The 24,298-nt window shown below is 37.4% G+C and overlaps 2 protein-coding genes across 16 annotated transcripts in view; one reads left to right on the top strand and one right to left on the bottom strand.

Moving 5' to 3' along the window:
• gemin6 (gem (nuclear organelle) associated protein 6) overlaps positions 1–3,760 on the bottom strand; it is a 36,551-nt gene extending 32,791 nt beyond the window's left edge. For 2 of the 3 annotated variants that reach the window (XM_069931958.1, XM_069931955.1), the window contains exon 1: positions 3,667–3,759. The gene's annotated coding sequence lies outside the window, so the exon portion shown is untranslated. Of the gene's footprint in view, positions 1–3,666 lie in introns of all 3 variants that reach the window. The other variant, XM_069931961.1, reaches the window with a different exon arrangement.
• The window catches only part of LOC138760808 (serine/arginine-rich splicing factor 7-like), a 45,142-nt gene continuing 24,123 nt past the window's right edge, over positions 3,280–24,298 (top strand). For 3 of the 13 annotated variants that reach the window (XR_011355882.1, XM_069931945.1, XM_069931939.1), the window contains exons 1-2: positions 3,899–4,045; positions 9,773–9,830. Coding sequence is in view for 12 of the 13 variants with exons in the window: in XM_069931945.1 (XP_069788046.1) it covers positions 3,917–4,045; positions 9,773–9,830 (187 nt within the window). In the remaining variant the exon portion in view is untranslated. The other 10 variants (XM_069931947.1, XM_069931940.1, XM_069931950.1 and 7 more) reach the window with 8 other exon arrangements.

The following is a 24,298-nucleotide window of genomic DNA, read 5'->3' as shown; positions in this document are numbered from 1 at the left end:
TTTGAAAGCCACAAATCCAAAGCAAACACAAAATGTGCAGCGTTTTCTATTTTTCTGATAGTTTTTTCCTTTTCATTTGGAATCACTCTACACTCCAACATTGATTGCTTTTAAGAGATTAAAACTGTGTGCTAAAAAGATTTGTTCCAAATATACTCCAAACTTGATCTTGCATTTAAAACCATTTGCAGATTTATTTTTTGTTTTATGTAATCTTAAAGAATGTAAATTGCTTAAAAAACACATTTCTGGCTCTGTAATTTATTAAAATGTCACCTCCCCAGGTTGTATGAATCATTGTTAGATGTTACAAAGACATTTCCCTAACATTCACATTATAAATTGCAAGTTAATATTGTATAATTGAATGTGTGAATGATCTCTCCCAATCCACAAGACTCAGTAGACAAAAGATCAAAATCACTGCCAGCAATATACTGCTGCACATGCCATTCCCCTTCTTGATCATTTGTTTCACTTAAAATTTCTCAATGCACTACATTTAAAATCCCTATTCTTGTTTGGAACCTTCCCCCTGGGCCCATGTCACCATATTTCTGAAACATTTTTTTCTCCATTTACATCCTCCAACAACAAATTGTGGTCTTCTGGATCCCTGCTTTGCAATTTTCCCCCTGATGATCCATCATTACTTGCATAACCTTCTAGAATAACTCTGTTCCCCATCTTTCTCATCTCCTTTAATTAATCTAGTTTGACACTCCATTCTGCTGAGGAACATTGCTCTGTCAGACAAGAATCACTAAACTGGGACTCCCATCTGTCCTTTCAAGTCAATATTAAATTGCAGATAAATGAAGGGAAATTCTTCTGGGTAAGATTAATCCCTAAACAGTATATGGATCATTTTACTCATTGAACTTGATGGATCTTGTTATGACCATACTGTTTGCCAAACTTTACCACATCAATATTAGGAACATTTATATTCAGTCTGATCAGTTACATTTACAGATGTTTTTACCTATTCTATTTTGCCATTCCTTTTAAAAACATTAATTATGATATGTACAAAATTATGTGTTACCTTGTAGTGATCAGGCATTCATTTCTGACTTTTTATTCACTTCACAGTTACTACTTCATAACAGGCTTTGGTAGAAATCAGATACATTGATCCTTTCGTAAGCCTCCCGATGAATAAAAAATAAATGTCGAAAAAACAGATTTCAGATGCTTTGGTGTGTTCAATTATGACTGCATTTTGTCTCTAATATATCAGTTTTCCTTAGAAACAATGCTTTTTTTGCAAAATTGGCCAAAAATCCATTATAAAGGATTAGGATGCTTTGCAGTTGGAACCTGTGTTAAAATATGCTGGAGGCTGCCGCCTTCATGGCTGATGTAGCCTGTGGAGCTGCTCTGGGAACCAGATCATCCTGGAGGATGCTGCTGCTGCCTTCCAAGTTATCAGCTCCCAGTTGGGCCATCTCTAGCGACTTGGCCAGCTGTACGTTGTCAGACTGCGCCGCACTGCCTTGCTCTAGCAACCGCTGCCTTATGTACTTGGACCTCATGCCACCAACAAGAGTGCCCCAGATCTGCTCTTCTTCCCGTTCTCAGGCCATGCTGTACTCGTACCCACAGTTTCTTGCGAGTGCTTGTAGGATGAGGTCAAAATCTTCAGTGAATTCACCAGGCCACTGCTTCTGTTACAAGAGCTGATGCCTCACGAGGACGACATTCTGGGGCCTCATGTAGTGAGCCTTCAGCCTTTTGACTGCCGACTCATAAGTTGTACAGTCCCTGATGATCATGAATCCTTTAGGTCCAACAAGAGAGAGGAGCGCGGACCTCTTGAGCTCATCTGTTGAGTAGGCCATTTGTGTTGCCGTCAAGTACATTTGGAAGCACTCCAGCCAGTACGCGAACTCTTCTGGGGCCTCTGGGGACAGAGAGTTGATTAGGAGCATCGCAGGCTTCAACAGAGCTTCCATCCTACTCTTAATGAATAAAATTGCAGCGTGAGAGTGTACACAAGACCAGAGAGAGTACCACGCACTTTTGGTTTTGGCAGGGGATCCAGCGTTCATTGTGGGCTATGTGGGGGCGGAGTCGGGGAGGGAGCTAGTCCTTAGAACATCACACCAGTTGTGAATTTCCAGTTCACTTCAATATCACACAAACCAATCAGATTTCAGATTACTTTATTGTACAGAATATTGAATAAAATTGCCTTCTGCCAGCCACAAGGAAGACAAAGAGTTGCCATTAGTGTTGCCTGGCATCCCTTACAGTAAGAGAAATATAAGCAAAAGTCCCTTCAGAGTCACTGAATCCTTTCTTGGGCTTATGATAAAGATCTGCAGCAAGCACTGGTAAAACAGTATTATAATCCAGTTAATTTGGACAACTCTTCAGTGTCATTAAACCACCCCCCCCCCACCCCAATCACCATCCCCATCTTGAAATCTTCAGCTACTTTTCCTAAAACTCACAAGGCCTGCAGTGTAACACTCACCACTCGAAAACAGTTTTCAGAATACATCCTGATGTCTGAAACACTGAGATGTCCCTGTTCAAATGTTTTACAATATTTTTAGTACTGTGGGAAGTGAATAATTTCCTAGCCTGCTTTGACCTTTTCTGTATTAAAATTTCATCACGGTTATTCCAGGCGGATCCATGTTCAATCGGATAATGAAAGTGGGGGCTTGGCAATAATAATACAATTTAATTTGGATAAAAAGTATTTTGTTGTCAATGGTCATTTTTGGGCATTTTCTGTTGTGAATGTTACTTGCAACTCCTCAGCTCGTACTTGAATGATGTTCAAGTCTTGCTGCATTCAAGAAATGATTGCTTCATTTGTGGAGGTGTGGTGAATGGATTCATTTACAAACATCACAATGGAAGAAAGGCTATTGATAAAGTAACTGAAAATTGTTGGGCCATGGATACTGCACCAGAGGTTCGATGGCTGGGATGACTTTCAACAACCACAACACTTCCTTTATGCAGAATATGACTTCATCTATTGGAATGTTTTGCCCTTGAGACCACACTTGAAAAGTTACCTTGAATTTTGCAACCCCTCTCTGCAAAGTATGCAGATCTTGACTAAGTGCTTACACCTTACTTCTGCAATTCAGTTCTTTGAGCCTATGGAGTATTTTCTGTTTTTATTTCCGATTTCCAACATCTGTGATATTATATATTAAAACAGTTCAAATACAGGCAAATCTTTTGAGCTGTCACTTTGGGTCTTTGGAAACATTGACCCTGTTACTCTTTCCACTGATGCTGCCTGACCCCTTAAGTGTTTCGAGTATTTTCTGTTTTTAAGTTACCCTGTGGTGTATCGCAGGCTGTTCAGAATCATTGATAGGAGGAGAAATTAATCGGCATTCGTTACTCTCGGTGTCGCTCGTGGGATCACCTCGTGGGTAAGAGCTTTGCAATAAATATGAATTAATTGGAGGGAAACGTGGGTATTTTCTCAAACATGACGCCGTGCAGATCTTCGGTTTTCGTCATTTTTACTTAAAATGGCTTTTAAAATGTTTAATTGGGTGTTTGCAAGGTGCCGTACAAAAGACATCTTAAAGAACCAAAGATTACAATCAAATCCGTGCAAACATCGCGATGCAAGCCCCAATAAACCGGTCGCTATGTTCTAGAGTTATTCAGCAATGGGTACCTCACCCCTCACTGCCTCTAAATTAGGATGCGTACGACTTCGTCGCGGCTTTTTGTAGCGTTGCAGACGCCATTTTGAAATCAGGAACTCTCTTATTCCAAAGCAAACACAACGATCAATATGGAGGTCGGAGATTCCTCACGTCAGAAGCGTTGGGGGGGGGTGCGGCGCACGTGACCTCCCTTCAAACTCCATCCCGAACTGCTGTCCTTTCCAAAGCCGTCATGCCAGGCGGGGCTTCTGCTGAGTGCCCGTATGTGCCGTGCTCCCAGTGCGCACGCGCAAACGGCAGAAGCTGGTTGGGATTCGCTCTCAGTTAATGGAGACCAGGCAGAGGGAAGAGTGAGTGTGTTATTATGTCCCGATACAACCGGTGCGGTGGAGGTGAGGATTCCCCCCGTTTAGTACTGAAGGGATACCCAAACAGAACATAAGAACATCGATGCAAGCCAACGTCTTGTTCCCACCCCCATCCCTCTGAAGTAGGATGCTTCTGAGCGATCCCTAAAGGTGCGGAAGCTGCCATCGGCGCGATGGTGGTACGCCAACCTCCAGCATGGCGGGGGTCGAAGCCGCGAAATGGCGGCCGCTTTTTCTCTTCCCTCACGTCATTTATGTGGCCCTTGTTATTTTAATGTGAGGTTTTCTTTCAGGGGAAATTGGTTTGGTTGAACTGGAAGGACGATGTGCAGCATCAGGCTGCTGGGTTGGAGGGAGTGAGTCCCTGAAAAGGAAAGCCGTTGTGTTGCGCGCGCTCTTTGGCGGGCCCTGGCCGATGTCTTCCCTGTTTCCGGGGGCCTGACATTCTCCCCCCCACCTCCTTTTTGGGTAAAAGGCTGAGGGGCTGATGAGTTCTGGCCAATGCCTTCCTTATTTCCAGGGAGCTGATCCCTTTTTCAGTTCGTGGTTAAAATTTGGGGGATGCTCGGGGTTTTGATGGAGATTGTATCCGAATTGTGAACCCACTAGCTCTTCTGACCGTTTTGTGGCAATGCTGGGTTTGGGGCCAGGGGATCAAATGGATTGAACACGCGCCAGACGATTGTTCCCCTTAAAACAACATTATAATTGTTGGCCAGTAACTCTTTCGTCTTGTGATGTCTAATTATGGCATCTTTGTAGGATTTGCTGTATGACTGCTGTTATAATTTCTGTAAGAACATTTCTGTCCTAAATGTGAGAAATCACAAGAGTACCAAACTTTGTTTTATACGAATGCTTCAATTTTAAAAATGTTATGTTGTAAAATGTATACTTCCTGACGTAACCGTTGTATATTGTTTATAATCTGGCAATCGAATTGTGACTTTTATTTGAGTTTATGACCGTTCATGAGGAACTTCAGTTGCTTTATGGTAAGGCTTTTTAATAAATCATTGTGTAAAATACTAATTGCAAAATGATCTTGAAGAATTCAGACTGTCATTGATTTGTATACCCAACAGAAATTTTTGTATGAACTATTTTAACCAGTCGAGTAGATTCTAACAACTCACTTGTGATTCTTCATTAACTTCATTTTTAAAACAAAATTCAAAGTTTTATTACCCTCCTAAATATTTATCCCTCTTATTAAAGAGTTTTATACTAATTTCCCACAATTTTTCATGCTAATTAAATACAAAAATGTGCCAACCTTGATCCCACAATAACATATTCCTGTTAAAATGAGACGTCATGCTTCTGATTTAAGAGATAGACCAGTTGGATTTGTAAGTGCAACAGTGTGCACTTTGAAGGTACTGTCTTTTGGATGAGACATTAAAACTAAACCTTGATGGCACTCTCACATTCTACTGTTTAAATGACCTGATCAGTTTGTTTCCATGTAGTAAAATGTGCTCTTATTTTTGATGAAAAGGTCTTGTGCTGTAAATGGCTACATTTCAAAAGTATGTTGCAGGTAATATCTTGAGGGGTTGATGTATTGAGATTATCATTTTAAATTGATAAATTTCTATGTGTGTACAAGAATATCCTCGGCTCTTAAAAGTAAAAGAAAATACTAGTCATTGTACTGTTTAGAAAGGAATCTAAATTATAGATGAGTTATAACTTTCATAGATAAATTATTGGAATCCATTATCAGGTGAGATGAATCGAGGGGCAGTCAGTATTTGTTGCAGAAAGGAACATTATGTCAGACCTCTGCAACCTTCTATCCTTTGCATTTAGCAAATCATTCTCTGCCATTTCTAACCACTTCAATTGGACTAGACCACCAGGGATTATTCTATCTGTGACTTCCTGGTCCCTTGGCATTCTCTGCCACAACTGTAGGTGGTGCAGCACTTGTCCCCACACCCTTCCCCTCTCCTTTTCACCACTATCCATGGGGCCTAAACAGCTCTTCTAAGTGTGGCAGAGATTCACTTGCACCTTGTCTATTGAATTTGATGCTCTCAATATGGCCTCCAATACATTGGTGAGGCCAAGTGTAGACTGGAACCATTTTGGAGAAGTTCGACATTGTGACCATCAATACTTCTAGTGGCATGTTACTTCAATTCTCATTCCTGCACCAATTTGTCTATCTTTGGGATTCTCCACTGAGGCGAAATGCACCTTGTATTCTTAAACACAATGGAATGAACATTGAATTCTCCAATTTCAAGACACACACACACACACACACACACACACACACACACACACACACACACACACACACACACACACACACACACACACACACCTACCTGTTCTTTCCCACTCCTGGTCCACCTTGGTTCTCTCTCCCTTTGCCCAGCTTTCCTAGGTCCATCTGCCCATCACTACAGCTCCTTTTACACAGCCTCTTCAAGGAGGGAATTTTGCGCCATACCGTTCAGTGTAAAACATACAAACACAGAATGGGTGGGGGGGGGGGGTGTCATTGACCTGCCTTTAGCCAGAAGAATAAGCTTATCCAAAGACTGGCTGAGTTCTTCCAGCATTTCTGTCTGTTTTTACTCAACTCATTTCTGCCAGGCCCTGTATCACCCCTCCCTCATCTCTTCATGTAGGTGGTCTTCCCTCTTCAGTCAGTCTTAATGCAGTCACATCCTGAACTGTGACTACTTGTTTTCTTTCACTGATGCTGCTTTGAGTTCTTCCAACAGTTTTATTACAGCATCTGCAGACTAACTTAACTGGATTTTTAAAGGAAATCTTGTGGGTTGACAGGGCAGTGCATTTAATGTTCACTTGGATTTTTGCAAGGCTTTTGATAAGATCCACTGTCATTGGTTGGTCAAAATATAAAGTCCTATTGAATTCAAGGTAGAATAGCAAACGAGATCCAAAATTGGCTCTGGCAGCAAGTGGAGGGTAATGGTTGGCTGTTACCATTGGCTTTCCAGAGTATGGTGTTCCTCTTGAAATATAATGATTTAAACTAAAAGTTGGAAAAATGGGGATTAAATAAAAATTAGCTACTTGGTTGATAGTTTCAGGACTTGGGTTCTAAATAAAATATATAGGAGAAATAAACTGCTAGATTTTCTCATTCAGGCAGAGAAAATGAATTTGGGGAGGTGCAACTGTAAAGGGGCAGCACATTTGGCGTAGTGGTTAGCGCAACGTCTTTAGAGTGCAAGTGATTGGAACTTTGGTTTGAATCCCGCGTAGGAATTTGTATGTTCTTTCTATGCCTACGTGGGTTTTCCCCGGGGCTCCGGTTTTCTCCCGCTGTTTGAAACTTATCCGAGGTGTAAATTAATTGGGCGGCAGGGACTTGTGGGCCAAAATGGTCTCTATTACCGTGCTATGTGTCTAAATTTAAAATTAAAAAAAAATGAAATAATGGAAAGGATAGTGAGTAACTTGATGGATCAATGAAATGAATAAAAATATATTTCGATATATTAGCTGAAGTATAGATTACAAAGTTATGCTAGAATTATGTTGCAACATTTTAACAAATCGCACAACAGGAACATTGATTTCACTTGGTTTGCAGAGGAGTCTTGCCAGGACTGGAGAATTATAGCTTTGAGAAACTATTGCTTTTGGACAATATAAAGTATATTTGAGTATAATTAAATTTGAAAGATTAAAGACAGTTTCCCTAAGAGGGTGCTTAAAACGGTTTCCCAAAGAGGGTTGAAAAACTGGGTGGCAAAAAAATCTAAGCAATTGATGATGGAATTAGCATGGAGACCAGGAAATGTCTGTCTAAGAGTAGTTGAGATAGAAACTTTAAAAAGAATTTTGAGTAACTGGAGTTATGGCTAGAATGTGAAATTGTTAAGTAGTCTTCTGGTTGAAATGGCAATTTTGTGTAATATTACATGTTCTATACTATGACATTACAATCTTGCTTGACATGGATATGCTGATGGCCTCAAATGACAACTTTTGTATAATTCTAGGCAATGCTGTTTGGAGCATCCTGAGGCAGCATAGACATTATATGAATTCTTAAGTTAGGCCAGATTTGGTGAAAGTCGCTTTGCATGGCTTAATTATTTCTATCATTGGATTTGCTTTTAAATCTTAAGATCACTTTTAGAGTTTGTAATTTTATTCTCTCTCTCCTTGGGCAACATTCAGCCTTTTCTGAAAAGCAGAATTCTCCGCTGAACTGAATTCCCTGCAGAACTGAATGGAAGCCTCCATGTTGAAATTTTTATGTGGTTAGTTTGTTGCATTATTTTTCAGTAAGTAGCTGCATATTGCATTCTTGTAATCTTGCAGTAGAAACTGCAATTCTGTTTTTGAATGAGGAAGCTAATAATATTCTGAGAGGAAGTACAATGAAATCCTTCAGATGAAAAATCGGTTTATTGCTGCATTGCAGTCTCACCGTTTCTGATCATCCCCAGGATATGGATGCTTGACCTATGGAGATGTGTACAAATGAGCGTCTATGATATCAAATGAAAAAGTTTGACATTCGCACATAAGTATGTTTTTATGACTACCAGAATTTTATATCTCCCTTTCAGTGTTTTCATCTCATTGTTACCATATTGAATGATTCCTGTATATTTACTGACTTGTAGACAAAATGGACGTAAAAATCTGTTTTAAAAAAAATTCATGACCCAGGTATGGCCTTTAATCTATAATTAAGCCACATCAAATTAAATGTGGTATGTTGAATTCATGTTTTAAATTGAATATGATTCTAGTTCATGTGAATCTTGGATTTGTAGATTAAGGTTTGATACTGCAATTGATTTTTTTTTAAATTAAGGTTTTTGAAATTTCAATCCTGGAAAGCAGATTAGTTTACCACTTTGAAAAGATGTTTCTGTTCAGTTAATGTGTTTAATGTTTTTTATACTGTAGTTGCATATTTTAACATTAAATATGTGTTACTTATGACAAAGATACATTTGTGCCAATTGAAAAATGCATTTCTGTCGATGATTTACATTTAAACATCTGCTGTTGCAGGTGTTTGAGTGTATACATGCTATTGGAAAACTTTAATTTGGCTTTCAAATAATGTGCATTTAATATAGAAATAAGTAAATGATGGCTACTCTGCACTTCATCTCTTTCAATGTAAAACATAGTTGCATTGTATCTGAGCATTCTTTAACTCTGCATTTAAAGTCTTTGTGTTTTTGATTTTGGGTGTTCTGTAGTTTTACATATCCATAGGAATTGGAATTTGGAGATGGATGCCAATCCCACACTTCTGTTTGACCAAAAACATCTGTCCTTTTTGAATAAATGTGGGGTAAATTTAAACTGGTCATATAGTTTAGTTGAATTAATGTAAATATAAAATAGTTTGAGCTGGACTTCTAGATATTCAAAGTACTTGTCATATAAAACAACAAAATATTGTGCTTTATTATCCATGTGGATCCAGTAACACTAAAATGTTTTTTTTTCCCCGTTTCACCAAACCCCACCCCCCCACCCCCCCCCCCCCCTCCCCGGGTTTGGTCAGAAATTGAGGTTATTTAGAATATTTGTAACTTTTTCGGGAAGGCAAAGTAACTTTTGCCTCTAGTATTGCTTCCCAGATGAATTTTCTGTTAAAATATTTGAGCAAAGGTCACTGTAAAGTTGAACTGGGATTTTATGTTAAAAGTGAAACCTAGGATGTAGAAAATAGGACCTTGTGCCTTATTGTTAACTTCCAGTGATTTTTTTTAAATCTCATTTGTGCAGATTGGTACCACGAGGGTGATAGTTGGAAGTGCGGTTGAATGGGAATATCTTTATATCGGTATGTCTTTATCGTATAGGTTTTTTAAAAAACTGTTTTTTAGTTTAAGCCATTATTATGTGGAGGTCTAAGTCAGGGAGAGTTCCTGGGAGACTTGTCCAAGTGTGTTTCCATTAGTTGAAGTTTTAAAGATCTTGCAAGAACTTGAAAGAATTTTGTTTTCTCACAGAATTGTTAATTCTCAGTTCTCATGCAGGAGTATCCTTCAAAATTTTGCAAAACATTCAGTTTTCTTCACTTTCCACAGCTTTTCATTTGCTTAGATTTTATAGCTTGCTATTTTAAGATCCAAAACATCTTGCCCATTGTACTAGTGGTATGGTTGACAGTGAAAAAAGGTTATCTAAAATTACAACAGGATCTCGATTAACTGGAAAAGTAGGCCAAGGAATAACAGATGGAATTTTGACAATTGCAAGGTGTTGCATTTTGGTGGGTTAAAGCAGGACTTGCATGATGAATGTAGGAGCCCTGGGAAGTGTTGTAGAACAGAGATTTGATGGTATATAGTTCCAAGAAAGTAGCATCCCAGCTAGTCACAGGGTGGTGAAGATGTTTGTCTTCATCTGTCAGGGTATGGAGTACAGTAGCAAGGAGGTTGTGCAGTTAGACTTTGGTTATACTACACTTATTGAGTGCAGTTTTGGTGATCCAGCTATAGGAAAGGGATTAGCTGGAAAGGCAGAAAAGATTCACAAGAATGTTGCTGGGAAGGGTGGGGGGGGGGGGTGTCTTGAATTATAAGCAGAGGCTGGATAGGGTGGGATCTTAGTAAAAACAATGGCGGAGAAATTCAGCAGGACAAATATATGTATAGGTTGTACTTCTCTTATCTGACACTCTATGGTCCAGCTATTCCGATGGTCTGTCTGGCACATTTGAGTCTGCCGTCGTTAATACAAACTCCTTACGGACAACACGGAACTTGAACCCTGGTCCTGATAGCTGGCGCTGAAAAGGTTGAACCTGCTGCGATCGGGACAGGTGTTTGAGTCCCACACCGTCTGTAAGGAGTTGGTACTGATGTCCCAATCACTGGTGCTATAAAGACATCACGCTAACTGCTACACTAACCATGCCACCCCATGGTATTATTTCCTGCTTTAAACTTTGTTCTACCTTTGATTTTTTTTTTACGTAGGAGGTTCCCTTTGGGGCCATTTTCCTGGCATTTTCTGTGGTCAGGCAATCACTAGATTAGAGGTACAATCTGTACTTAATATAGCAAAGATACATATCGAATGTTTTTGTCTTTAGCCCTTCATCGCGGTGTTTGCACACTTTTGTGTTTTGCTCTAGGCTGCGATTTTTCTCCCTGGAGCATAGGAGACTAAAGGGTAATCTAATAGAGGTTTATAAAATAGAGCTATAGGTAAGATAAATAGTCATAGCCTCTCAGCAATCTCTTCCCTCCCCTTCCATTAATAACCTGAGGCATATCTCATCTGGATCTGCGACTTGAAGAAAATCTAGCATGGATCGTTCCTTGACCAAAGTCCTTTTCTTGGTGAATACTGAAGCAAAATATTGATTTAGGACTTCCCAAACCCCAGGTTCCAGGCACATTTTGGCTACTTTATTGTTAAGTGGCCCTACCTTCACTCTCTTCATTGAGTATTCATTCAAGATGGCATTTTTCAGTATAGACTTGATGTGGTGAAGGAAACCCAGAGACAGCCCTGTAATTTGAAGCCATAACTGGCTAATGCTTTTAATGCTGCCTTACTGTGGTTCAAATATACCTAAATGCATTTGGATTTGTTCTATCCATCTGATGTAACAATTTCATATTCAGTGCTACATTATCAAATTGCCCATTTCATTTGATATTTCTTAAGTATGGTGTGGATAAGCCTATGATCTCTCCTGTATCATTGAGGAAGAAATAGCAAAGCATGTGAGTAGAAATTATTCATCAGGCAAATGTATCATGGATTCATTAGGGCCAGGTCCTGTTTAACTAGAGTTCTTTGAGGATCTAATGAGTGCAATGGAATATGGGGAGCAGGTGCATATGGTATATTTGAATTTCAGAAAAGTGTTTAAGATGCCACACAAGACTTGTGCATTAGATCAGGGTGCATGGAGTTGTGGTTAATGTGTGCTGACATGGAGAGAACATTGGTAAACAAATATGGTGAGTTGGGGTAAATGGATGTTTTTCTGGTTGCCAGTTTATGGGTGCTGCAGGGATTGGGCTCCAAAACTATTCACAGTACACAAATGATTTGGAGGAGGGGACCAAGTGTACAGTATTTAAGTTTGCTGATGGCACTAAATTGAGTAGAAGAGCAAATTCTGTAGAGGATGCAGTTTGCTGAGAGATATAGGTAGGTTAACTAAGTGGACAAGGATCAGGCAAATGGAGTTTAAAGTTTGTAAATGTGAGGTCATCTTTTATGAAAAGAAAAAGAAAGTAAATCAGACCATTTAAAGGTGTAAAAATTGCAGCAGGCTGTTGTGTACAGACACCTGTATGATTTACTGTATGAATTGCTAAAAGTTGGTTTGCAAGTGCAGCAGGTAATCAAGAGGCTAATGGGATGTTGGCCTTCATTGCTGGAGGAAGTTAATTTAAGAGCAGGGATGTTCAACTGCAACTTTATAGGCGTTTGAGACTGTACCTACTGGAGTCCTTGCATATGAAAGGCTGTACTGGCTTTGGAGGTGGTGTAGAAGTTGTTGTTGATTCTGGAATTGAAAGGGGTATCTTTTAAGAAGAAAAATTGAATAGCCTAGGACAATACTCTTGGTGTTTAGAAGGATGAGGGGGATTTTATAGAGACTTAAAATTATGAATGCAATAGATAAGATAGGAACAGGGAGTTGTTTCCATTGGCAGCTGACACTAGAACTAAGATAAGTCGCCTTTCAGGGAGTAGATTCAAGGTCAACATGGGAAGGAACTGCTTCTCCCAGAGAGTAGTGAATGCTGCTCAATGAAGCAGCAGAAATTGTTTTATGTATTTAAGACCAGGTAGATTTTTGAGTAATAGGGGAGTTAAGGGTTATGGGGAACAGGCAGGTAAGTTGAGCTGAGTCCATGTCAAGATCAGCCATGTATATGTGGAAAGGCAGAGCAGGTTTGACAGGTCCATTCCTGCTTTTACTTCTTGTGTTCTTGTGCATTTATTCTCTCTGGCAAGGATGATACAATTAAGGCGCATTTTAATCCACTGTTATCATTTTCAGGAAGTTGTATCTTGCAACCCAGCCTTTAAAATGTTCAGCTTCCAGCACCTGCTGTTTCTTGTCTGAAATATTCTGGTGCAATTTGGACCCAGAAGTTTTTTCTAAACTAGTGATGTTATCGGTAGTCCACTTCAAGCCTCTTGACATTCATCAAGGTCACAAGTGATCTTTTATCTCAACATAATGTACAGCACTATTCTCATGTCCCTTGATTCCTTTAATGTCCTGGATTGTTTTTTGACTAGCTATTCAGTCATCCTGTTGAAATAACTGTCTGATTGTCAGTTATCCTGATAATCTTCAACATCTGATTGATTGGAAAAGACAAAGTTGGCACCATAGATTGGAATTTTGTGGTTAGATGTGAATTCTGCAGAGACTTCCATTTTTTTCACGGATTATTGCTTCATCTACCTGATGGTGTCCTGTGAAATGTAAAATGGAGTAACGTTGCAAGATTGTTCATCAATCTAAAGTGGACCCAGCCAAGGCTATATGGCCCTCCCAATGTAGTTAATGAGGTATACAAAAAGCACAAATGAACTATTTTATTTTAAAAAAAAAGCTCCAATAAAGACAAAAATAAGAGAATTACGAGACTTTCTGCCCAGCAACGCAGAATATAACAGTGCAATGCTCCCTGATGAGTTAAACATGGTCTATGCTTACATTGAACAGGTTGGTGACAACCACATCAATTATTACAAATGATGCTACACCCATAGTCATTGCTAAAATCAAGATGGCCTTCCAGTTGGTGAACCTATGGAAAGCAACTTGTCCATATGGAATCCCAGGACTTGTTCTGAGAGTCTACACAGATCAACTGGCAGAAGTATTTATGGACATCTTTAATCTCACGTTGCAAGAGGTTGAACTTCTCACTGGCTTCCCAAAGGCCATCGTCCTAGCAATACTAAAGGAAGTCGTAACTTGCCTAAATATCTTCTGGCCAGTGGTTTTGACATCCACCATCATGATGTGCTTTGAGCAGTTGGTCATGGCTCACATCCAATTTATCAGCCAAACAGATCCTCCACCATCTCCCTAGCTCTCCATTTGACTGTAGAACACCTGGATGAAAAGGATAGGCTCTAACTTCAATGCCATAGTCCCTAACCAACCAATTCACAATCTTTAATTTCTTTGTCACAGTGCTTCTTCTGAAACAGGATCCTTGACTTTCTCTTTGACAGACAGCAATTGATGAAAATGGGTAACAACTCCTCTATGATTCCAATTAACGTTGGTGCTCCTCAAGGATGTGTTCTCAGCCCACTACTATACACATGTGTGGCCTTTAGTAGTCACTGGTTTGTTGAACAGCGTCAACTGGCTATTGAGGCCGATCCTGGAATGGCTACAGTTACTGCATGTGTAGGAAATTGTTGTTGCTGTCCGCTGTGCTCGCCACTCCTCAAACTGACTCAAGATCACTCCCTCGCCTTAGTCTAGGTGCTGATGAAGAGTACCTCGCCATTTGTTGCAGTCACCTAGCGTATCCTCCTAGCACTCTGTTGATTTTTAAGGCTTTCGTGTATACTTAAATAACCATTCCAAAATACATCTTGAAATTTGCCACAGACTCCATATTAGTGGGCTGGGTATCCAATAACAAATGAGTTGGAATACAGAAAAGAGATTGAAAGTCCAATGGCTTGATGACAAGACAATAATGTCAATAAATCAAAAGAGATAATCATTGACTTCAGAAGAGATAGCAGAGTCCATGGCCCTCTCCACATTGATGGTGCTGAAGTTTAAAGAATAGATGACTTAAGTTCTTGGGATAAATGTCTCTGATGACTTGACCTGGAAAAAGCTCATTAACTCAATGGTCAAGAAAGGTCAACACTTCTACTTTCTTAGAAGACTAGGGAAGTTCAGCGTGACCCCTGTTCCTCAACAATGTCTACAGGTGCACCAGCAAAAGTGTTCTTACTGGATGCATCACAGTACAGGACCCATTTAGCTCAAGATGGGAAGAAACTACAGAGGTAGTAAATGCTGCCTAGATTGTAATAAAAAACACTTCCCTCCCCTTCATGGACTCCATCTACATCTCTGGCTGCCAAGGAAAAGCAGCCAATGTACTGAATGACTTTTCCCTCCTTCCATTAAGGAGAAGGGTTAAAACGTCAACAGACTTGTATACAGTTTTTCTTCCCTTCAGTCATCAGGCTCCTGAATGAACCACAACTGTGTTCTCGTGTTGCCTTTGCTTGATGCTAATCGATTTTCCTTTTCATTGTAATCCTTACTCTGTAAATTGTGTTCTATACATGACTAGAGGTAACCTGTTGGTCTGCTTACAGATGATACTGTTTCACTTTCTTTTTCAATGTTTTTTATTAAATTTTTCAGTAATGCACAAATAGAAGCCATAAATCAAAAGTAATATGAAATAGGAAATATACAAAGAAAATCTAATATAGGAAAAACTATTGCATATGAAGTAGATATCATAAACAGTCAAACAGAAAAAAAGATCAAGTAATCATTTAAACAGTAATAATATATGGATAATTAAAAAAGATTTTAAAAAGTTTACAAATTCTATCCCCTTTTTCCAAAGTTATTGGTTCGATACATTCAAATCTGCTGCCATTAAAAAAATCATAAGGCAGGATCTGATTTTATAAATTATGAAAAAAATGTATTAAAGGACCCCAAAACTTAAATTTTAAATCCATTACATTGGAAGACCATCCAATTTCCTTTTACCCCCCCCCACCCCCCAAAGCATGCCATCATGTCATATAGCCATTGAGTAAGAGTAGGAGGGACAGTATCTTTCCATCATCAATATTGTTCGTACAGCAATAAGAGAAGCAAAAGAAACTATATGGGATTGAGACATAGATAATTTCAAATCAGATACCTCAATTGCTCCAAAAAGAGCAATTAAAGGATTAGGTGTAAGCTTTGTTATGAGCCCAGAGGACCCATAAACCCAGCAGGAAAAGATATTCACTAAGACAAATGGTTACTTAAAAGTTGCTTTTAATTATGAAAACCGAATCACATTTAAACTTAACTAACCTAACTTAACCCCCTTCTAATTCTAAGCATATATGTATGTAATGTGTGTGAAAGTTCAGAAAGGTTCTTTGGTTCACAGTCCAATCTCACTTCTCATTCCTCGAAGTTCACTGGCTGCAGGCAATTCTTTTTAAAAAAAACTTTTAAGATTTTCAAATTACATTAAAAAAAATACATAAAGATAATAACAAAATAAACTGAAAAAATATAAGCCCAACCCCCCCCCCCTCCCACCCACAGCAAGCCCCGCAAGGGGAGCAAAAAAAAAATCAATTAATTACATACATAAACTGTGTAATATCTCAAACTTATAACAAAAAGATTTAAGATATTTCTAAACCCATATATTCCAAATAAGGTGACCACATCTGGAAAAAAAAGAATAATTATCATGCAAATTGTACGTTATTTTTTCCATATAAATACAAGATCTCAATTCATTATGCCAGCGGTCTATATTCACTTCTACATTATCTTTCCAAGTAATCGCAATACATTTCCGCGCTACTGCCAATGCTAGACGAAAAAAAAAATATCTGAAACTTGTCCAACCCCAAACCAGTCAAAGATACAGTATAACCCAGCAAAAAAAAATTCTGGTCTAATGGCAATTTAATCTTTCAAAAAATACTCTTAATTTTTTCCCAAAAGGATTGAACTTTATCACAAAGCCAACCTACATGTAAAAATATTCCAGTATGTAATCCATATCTAAAACATAAATCTGAATGACTAAATCCATATCTCTTCAATTTCTCAGGAGTCAAATACAATTGATGTAAGAAATTATAATTAACTAAATTATATCTTACATTAAGTAATTTAGTCATCCCCAACTTGACACATAACCTCCCAATCCTCCTGAGGTGTATCATAAGATAAATTATCTTCACATTTATTTCTAGATTTATTTAAATTAAATTTATTCATACCGTCTTGTAACAGGGCAAAAAAAAATCAGAAATAAAACCCTTTATAAATATATGCAAAATTAAAAACTCAAACTTTGTTAATTCAGGTAGCTTCATTTCTCTTCCAAAAATGTCTCTTAACAAAGCATGAAGTTGTTAATACACAAATAAAGAATTTAATAGTATTCTGAGTTTTTCCCTTAGTCGATTAAGAGAGAAATTGCCCTTCTTCAAAACAATCCACAAGCACCTTTATACATTCAGAATCCCAAATCTTTAAATGCATATTCATTGACAAAGGGATAACCCTATCTTGATATAATGGAGTTTGAGATGATATCTTGCCCCTTGAACCTATAATAAAATTCCTTTTATTTCAAATCCATAATAAATGTTTTAAAACAGGCATATTATATCCCTGTAATAAACAAGAATTCCACTTGAACATGAAACTCAGGCTAACTCCATTTTAGCTCAACCAGGAGGTTGTGTAATATCTAACATCCTATTAACAAATTTTAATTGTGCAGCTTCATAATAGTTTTTAAAATGAGGCAATTGAAGTCCTCTTAAAGCATATTTCCAAGTCAATTTCTGTAATGCTACCCTAGCTAACTTTCCCCTCCATAAAAAATTTCCTTACTGCCGTATTCAAATCTTGAAAAAAATACTTTTGGAAGTAATCATGGAATTGATTGAAAAAGATATTAAATACGTGGAAATATATTCATCTTGATACAATTTACCCGGCCTATTAATGTTAATGGAAGAAATTTCTATTTATTCAAATCCAGTGTAATCTTTTTCAATAATGGTACATAATTTATATAAAGATTGATAATCTGCATCAACAATTACTCCATAATATTTAATTTTATCAGACCATCGCAATCTTGTAATCTTTTTATACTTGGTGTAATCCCCATCTGAAATTGGTAATATTTCACTCTTATCTGGGTATAAAGTAAATTGGGATAATACTCAATATTTCTCCAAACACTTTTGCAAATGTTTCAAAGATTATTTTGGATGTGTTAAATATATCAATACATCATCAGCAAATAAATTAATCTTGTATTCATCTTCTGCAATTTTTATCCCTTTAATGTTGTCATTTGGTCTAATTGCTTGAGCTAATGGCTCCATGACCAATGCAAATAAGGCTGGTGACAATGGACAGCCCTGATGCATTGATCGTGCTAACTTAAATGAAGAAGAAGCTTGGCCATTTTCACCTTAGCAACTGGATTTTTATATAATGTCTTAACCCAACCAGTAAAAAATGGTCCAAAATTAAAATTTTCTAACACTTTAAATTAAAAAAATAAACACTTTAAATTAAAAAAAATCCATTCAACCAGATCTAATGCTTTTTCCGCATAAAGTGCGACAACCATTGGTTGGTTGGGCTGCTGCTTCGACGCATTGATCAACGTAATAAGTCTAAGAATATTGTCCAAAGCATATCTTCTTAATAAAACCTACTTGGTCACCATGTACCAATTGAGGTAAATATTTAGCAAGTCTATTTGCCAATATTTTAGGTAATATTTTATAATCTACATTTAATAAAGAAATTGGCCGATATGAAGCTACATTCAAAGGGTCTCTGTCTTTCTTTGGAATTACTGTAATTGTCACTCTTGAAAAATATTCTGGTAATGATTGTTCATCTGTTATTTGTTGAAGCAAGTCCATAAATATAGGAGACAAATCTTCATAAAACACCTAATAAAACTCTACAGTAAATCCATCATCTCCTGGAGATTTCCCATTTGGCATCGCCTGTATAGCTTCCTTAATTTCAAAATCTGTAAATGGAGACTCCAATTCTTCCATTTCATCTTCTAAGACTGGCAAATCCAAAGCAGATAAAAATGGTTCAATAGAATCATTATCCTGAACCCTTTTGGAAGTATATAATTTCTGATTAAAATGAACAAAATTGATCATTAATTTCCTGAGGTTTAATTGGTAACTATTGAATTTTTTTAACAGCATTAATAGTTCTTGAAACTTGTTCAGTCTTCAATTGCCAAGCTAATACCTTATGAGCTCTGTCTCCTAATTCATAATAATGCTGTTTAGAGCTTTGAATTAACCGCTCATATTGATATGCTTGTAATGTATTATAACAAAGTTTCAACTTAATCAATGCTGCTTTTTTTATCCACTATAGTCTTCTTCTGAAAGTCTTTTTCCAACTCCGTTATCTGTTTCTCCAACGACAAACTTTCTGCCAAATATTGTTTTTAACTTTTGCTGAACAACTAATAATTTGACCCTGTAAATATGCTTCAAAGCATCCCACAAAATAAAATTACTCTGTACGAATTAGTGTTTATACTTAAAGAAGCAATTTGTTCCTTAATATAGATAATGAACTCAGTTTTTTTCAATAACATTGCGTTAAATCTCCACCGGTAAGTTGATTGCATAACCTCAGAACCAACACAAGATATAAATAACATAGAATGATTGGACACAATCCTGCTCTTATATTCAGCCTGAATAATTCGAGCTTGAAGATGTGCCGATACTTTAAAAAAATAATTCTTTTTCTGTTGAATTTAATCTTCTCCAAATTTCTACCAAATTCAGGTCTTTCATCATAGATGCCATCTGTACAGCCATCTTAGATTTCTTTGTTTTTCAAAGATTTATCCAATAACGGGTCCAAAACAGTTAAAATCTCCTCCAATTAAAATATTTTCATTAGCCTGGTTTAATGTTAAAAAAGCTTAAGATATAAATTGCTTGTCATCTACGTTAGGTGCATAAACATTCACGATTCTTCAAAAATCTTACAATTCATCGTTAAAACTCTACCAGCTGTTTCAGAAAATGATTCCAATTCAAACAATATCTTCTTGTGAACCAGAATTGCTACTCCTTGCGCACTAGAATTAAAAGAAGAAGCAACTACATGACCTACCCAATCTCTTTTTAATTTTAAATGGAATTCTTGTAAAAAAAAGCAATATCAACCTTCATCTTTTTAATACAAGCTAACACATGCTTACACTTGAATGGATTATTCAAACCCTGAACATTAAAAGTTGGAAAATTCAAATTAGTCATACTTTACTAAAAAAAATCTTCTACCCACACAGTTAACAATTATATTAAAAAAAGCTTCCCTTGCTTAAACAATTAAAAAAAATTCCCTTAAATAAAATACAAAAAAACACAAAGAAAAAATTCCCCAAAACTACATAGTGGCAGATGACTTTCAAAAGCATCAGTCATCCCCCTCCCCCCACCCACCCCCCCCCCCCCATCTGAACTTCTCAAAAATTATTAATTTCAATCAAATTCATCCCACTGACTCCAGTCCCAAAGATTGTTCTGGATCCTCAATATCAAGCAGACCTTGTGTTAATTCTCCCTTCTTTCCATTCCCATTCCTCTTATCAGATGCTTTCCTCTTGGGTGACAATGGTCAAACAGATCCCCGCATGTCTGGCAAAGGTTAATGCAACATGATCACTCTCAAAAAACTAAGATTGATAATTCCCTTGGAAACCTTTCAACACGGCAGGATATCGAAAAGTAAACTTAAACCACTTTCTCAACAACATCTCTTTAGCTGAATTAAATTCCTTACGACTCTTAATAATCTCCTGTCTAAGGTCAGCATAAAAAAACACCCTACTGTCTTGAACCATCATTGGAGCTTGATTTTGTCGAGCTTTCTGGACAACAATCCGCAAAATCATCTCTGTCCTGATATCTCAAACATCGAATTAAAACTGCTTGAGGCGGCTGACCCGGGTAAGGTTTCTTTCTCAACGCCTTATGTGCTCTGTCCCAATTCCAAGCACATCTGGAATCCACTTTTTGAAAAACTTCACCAGATCTGAGCCTTCAATGTCTTCTGGAAGTCCTACTATTTTCACATTATTCCGTCGACCTTGATTTTCCAAGGAATCAATATTTTTCAACAACTCTCTTCTGAATCTCCCATCCAACAAATGAGTCTTCCACTTTTTCTATTTTTCCTCTATTCCACTCCACTTGATCTCTACATTCATGAAATGCCTCTTCAATTTTTAAAAAAAAATTACCTTGTACTGTATCCACTGATATTATTCATTTTAACTTTCATGTCCATAAATCCCTGATTCATCTGAGAAGACATCTGTGATGTCTTTAAAGGGTTATGGGGATAAGGCTGGAAAGGAGTACTGATGGTAGTGATCAGCCATGATCTGTAAAATGGTGGTGCTGGCTCGACGGGCCGAAGGGCCTACTCCAGCTCCTATTGTCTATTGGTTGGGCAATACTTTCTAAGGCAGTTTCTAATTCTGGTTCCCCCATTCCACCTCCTTGAGGCCTACCTTCTTTAACTGCAGTCGCTGTAGTAAATTCTTCATATTTCTGTGTTTCTAACAAGGCAGGACTTCCTCCTCTTCACCTGCACTTGCTGCCGGTTGGGTCGTTCGACTGCGGGTTTGGACCCCTGCCAATGCTGGGCCGACTTCTTCAGTCCGGTGTTGGTTGGGCCCCCCTGCTCCCCAGACCCTTTCTAGCAGTTCTCGCACACGTGCCGTCCTGTATGTGCCTGACGGTGCTGTCAACCGCGCAGGCGCATCTTCCGTCGCACCACTGCGCGTCTCGGGACCGCCAGGCACAATAGCGGGACTGTGTGTTGACGTCGGGAGATGCCACTTGGCCGCCTTACTTGGCCTGGTGGGTAGCAATGCCAGCGCCATCTTGCGGTTGCAGGACAGGCGTCAGCATTGTACTTATCCATCCAAGAGTTTGTTGAGATTTAGGAGCAGGATCAATCAACTCCGTGGCTTCACTCTGGTAAGTAGGCCTCAGTTCTTCAGCACTTTTATAAGGTAATTTCTTTTGCAATTGAACTTTTGGTTTCTTCACATTTGTAGCCATCGTCTATCTTCAATCTTCAGACACCTTCAGAAACTTTAAAAAAAACTTTTCAATTTGGGCATTAAATAGTTCAACTGGGAAGAGGTGAATTACACAATTTCTTCCGATGCCATCCCGCCACGCGCCCCCCCCCCCCCGCACCCCCCAGCAGGCAATTCTTGTACTGAGCACAGAATTTAACATTTATAAAGCTCACCAGGCTTTGGTGCTTGAAAGGTAAATGGTTACTGCTCAGTAAGGTTCTTGTCAATTTTCAGAGACATTAGTTGTACACTGATATCCACAACTGATACTTTTTTAAAATGAGCCACTTCAGTGTCTTGCTGAAGAAACTTGCCCCTCAGGATTTTTCAGATGATAACCTCTTTCTTTCAGGTCACCACAGTGCCTTTTAGTTTCTCTTATTCCAAGTGAAACATTAGACAGCCAGTCCTCTCCTCTTGCATGAACCACAAGGGCTTTGACCAGGCTGAATGAAGCACTCACAACCTGTCTTCCAAATGAGGTTTTGCACAAGCTTACCAGCTTGTCCTGTTTATAATTTTTAAAAAACCTGCCCCAATTTATCTCCCAAAAAAACATAGCTTTAAATTAAGAACTAAAGATAGGGTGCGAAAAATATCTTCCCAAAAATTTGTAAAGCAAAGAACAAGACCAAAACATATTTAACAATGTACCTTCCTCCTTCCTACATCTGTCACAATTCTGGGAAATATTAGGATAAAATTTAACCAATTGAACTTTGGAAAAATAAGATTGATGTACTATCTTAAATTGTAAAAGTGAATGACAGGAATTTACCATTTAAAAAAAAAAATAGAATCTCATATAGTGTACAAGAATGTGAACTGAAAGTCTTGCTCCTGTTATTTTTTTAAAAAACTTATCTAGATATTATCCCTAGATTTTAATAGTAAATCATATAGCTGATTACATTTCTTTTTACTCCTTTTAAAACTATAAATTATCCTTATATTTATAACAAGGTCTTGAGGGAGTCTCAACAATAAAGAGTTCCTAAAGCTCCTAATTTATAAATATCTAAATAAATGATGTTTTGGGTAATTTAAATTTAAAGATAGCTGTTCAAATTAAGCTACATTATTTTCAATAAATAAATCTTGAATAGATTGGATACTCAAGTTAAACCATTCAAGAAAAGCAGAATCTTGGAAGGAAGGTGAAAGAAGAATTGTGTAATATAGGGCTAGCAAGTAAAAAATCTGATACCCAAAACATTTTCTAAATTGAAACCAAATTCTCAATGTATGTTTGACAATAAAATTATCCATTAATCTAGAAGCAGAAAAAGGTATGGTGCTCCAAGTAACGAAATAAGAAAATATTTTTTAGTAGAATTAATTTCTAAATGAATCCAGTTTTAGTTGTTCATTCTAATAATGAATCAAAAAAATTATACATCTGATATTAGCTGCCCAATAATAAAATCTAAAATTAGGTAAGGCCAAACCACCTTTTTTTTTAAGGTTTTTAAAGAAAAAATTTATTGGATGCTTATTTTTCCAAATATGAGAAAAAAATTCGAGTAAATTGAATTTTTTTTAAAAAAGAGGTTTTTTGGAACAAAAACAGAACAGCTTGAAAGATGTTCAAAAATAATTAGGTAAAATATTCATCTTAATAGCATTAATTTGCCCAATTAAGGACATCGAAAGGGGAAACCACTGAGATAAAGATTTAACATAATTCGGTAATGTAAGAAAATTCTCTTTAAATAAATTGTTATAGCATTTTTGTAATAGTAACACCTAAATAATTAATTTTTAGTTATTTTAAAGGGAGGGGCAGTATCTAGAAAGCCAGAAATTTCAATACAAACAACACACCTTTCTGATGATTTGTTGTGTAACCTGAAAATTGATCGAATTGATGGAGTAATAACAGAATGGATGGAATTGAATGATCAACATCTGAAAAATATACAGATCATCCGCATACAAGGAAACCTTATGAACACTTCCATCTCTTGAGATCCCAAAAATATCATTAGATTGGCAAAAGTCCATAGCTAATGTTTCTAGCCCCAGATTAAATAGCAAAGGTCTGAGAGGACAGCATTCTCTAGTTCGGTAAAAATTAAAAGGTTTGGATTTAAGAGTTGGTAAGAATTGAGTCAGCAGGAGAAAAATATATCAATTTTAAAAATTCAATTTTCCTAGCATTTTAAAATAAATGGTCCCAATCCACCCTGTCAAAAGCTTTTTCAGCATCTAAAGAAGTAACATACTCAGAGGATGAGACAGGAGGAGAATATTCAATAAGCAATGATTGTTAAATTGTGAATTATGACCTTTAAGAAATCCGGTTTGATCTTCAGAAATAATAAAAGGCATAATGTTTTCTAACCTACAGGCCTCAGCATTGGCATTCATGAGAGAAATCAGCCAATAAGAGAAACAATTAGAC

The sequence above is a fragment of the Narcine bancroftii genome, chromosome 4, assembly GCF_036971445.1.
Source record: "Narcine bancroftii isolate sNarBan1 chromosome 4, sNarBan1.hap1, whole genome shotgun sequence".
Lineage (NCBI taxonomy): Eukaryota > Metazoa > Chordata > Chondrichthyes > Torpediniformes > Narcinidae > Narcine > Narcine bancroftii.
The sequence above is the reverse complement of the archived record's forward strand: the minus strand, read 5'-3'. Positions and strand labels throughout refer to the sequence as shown.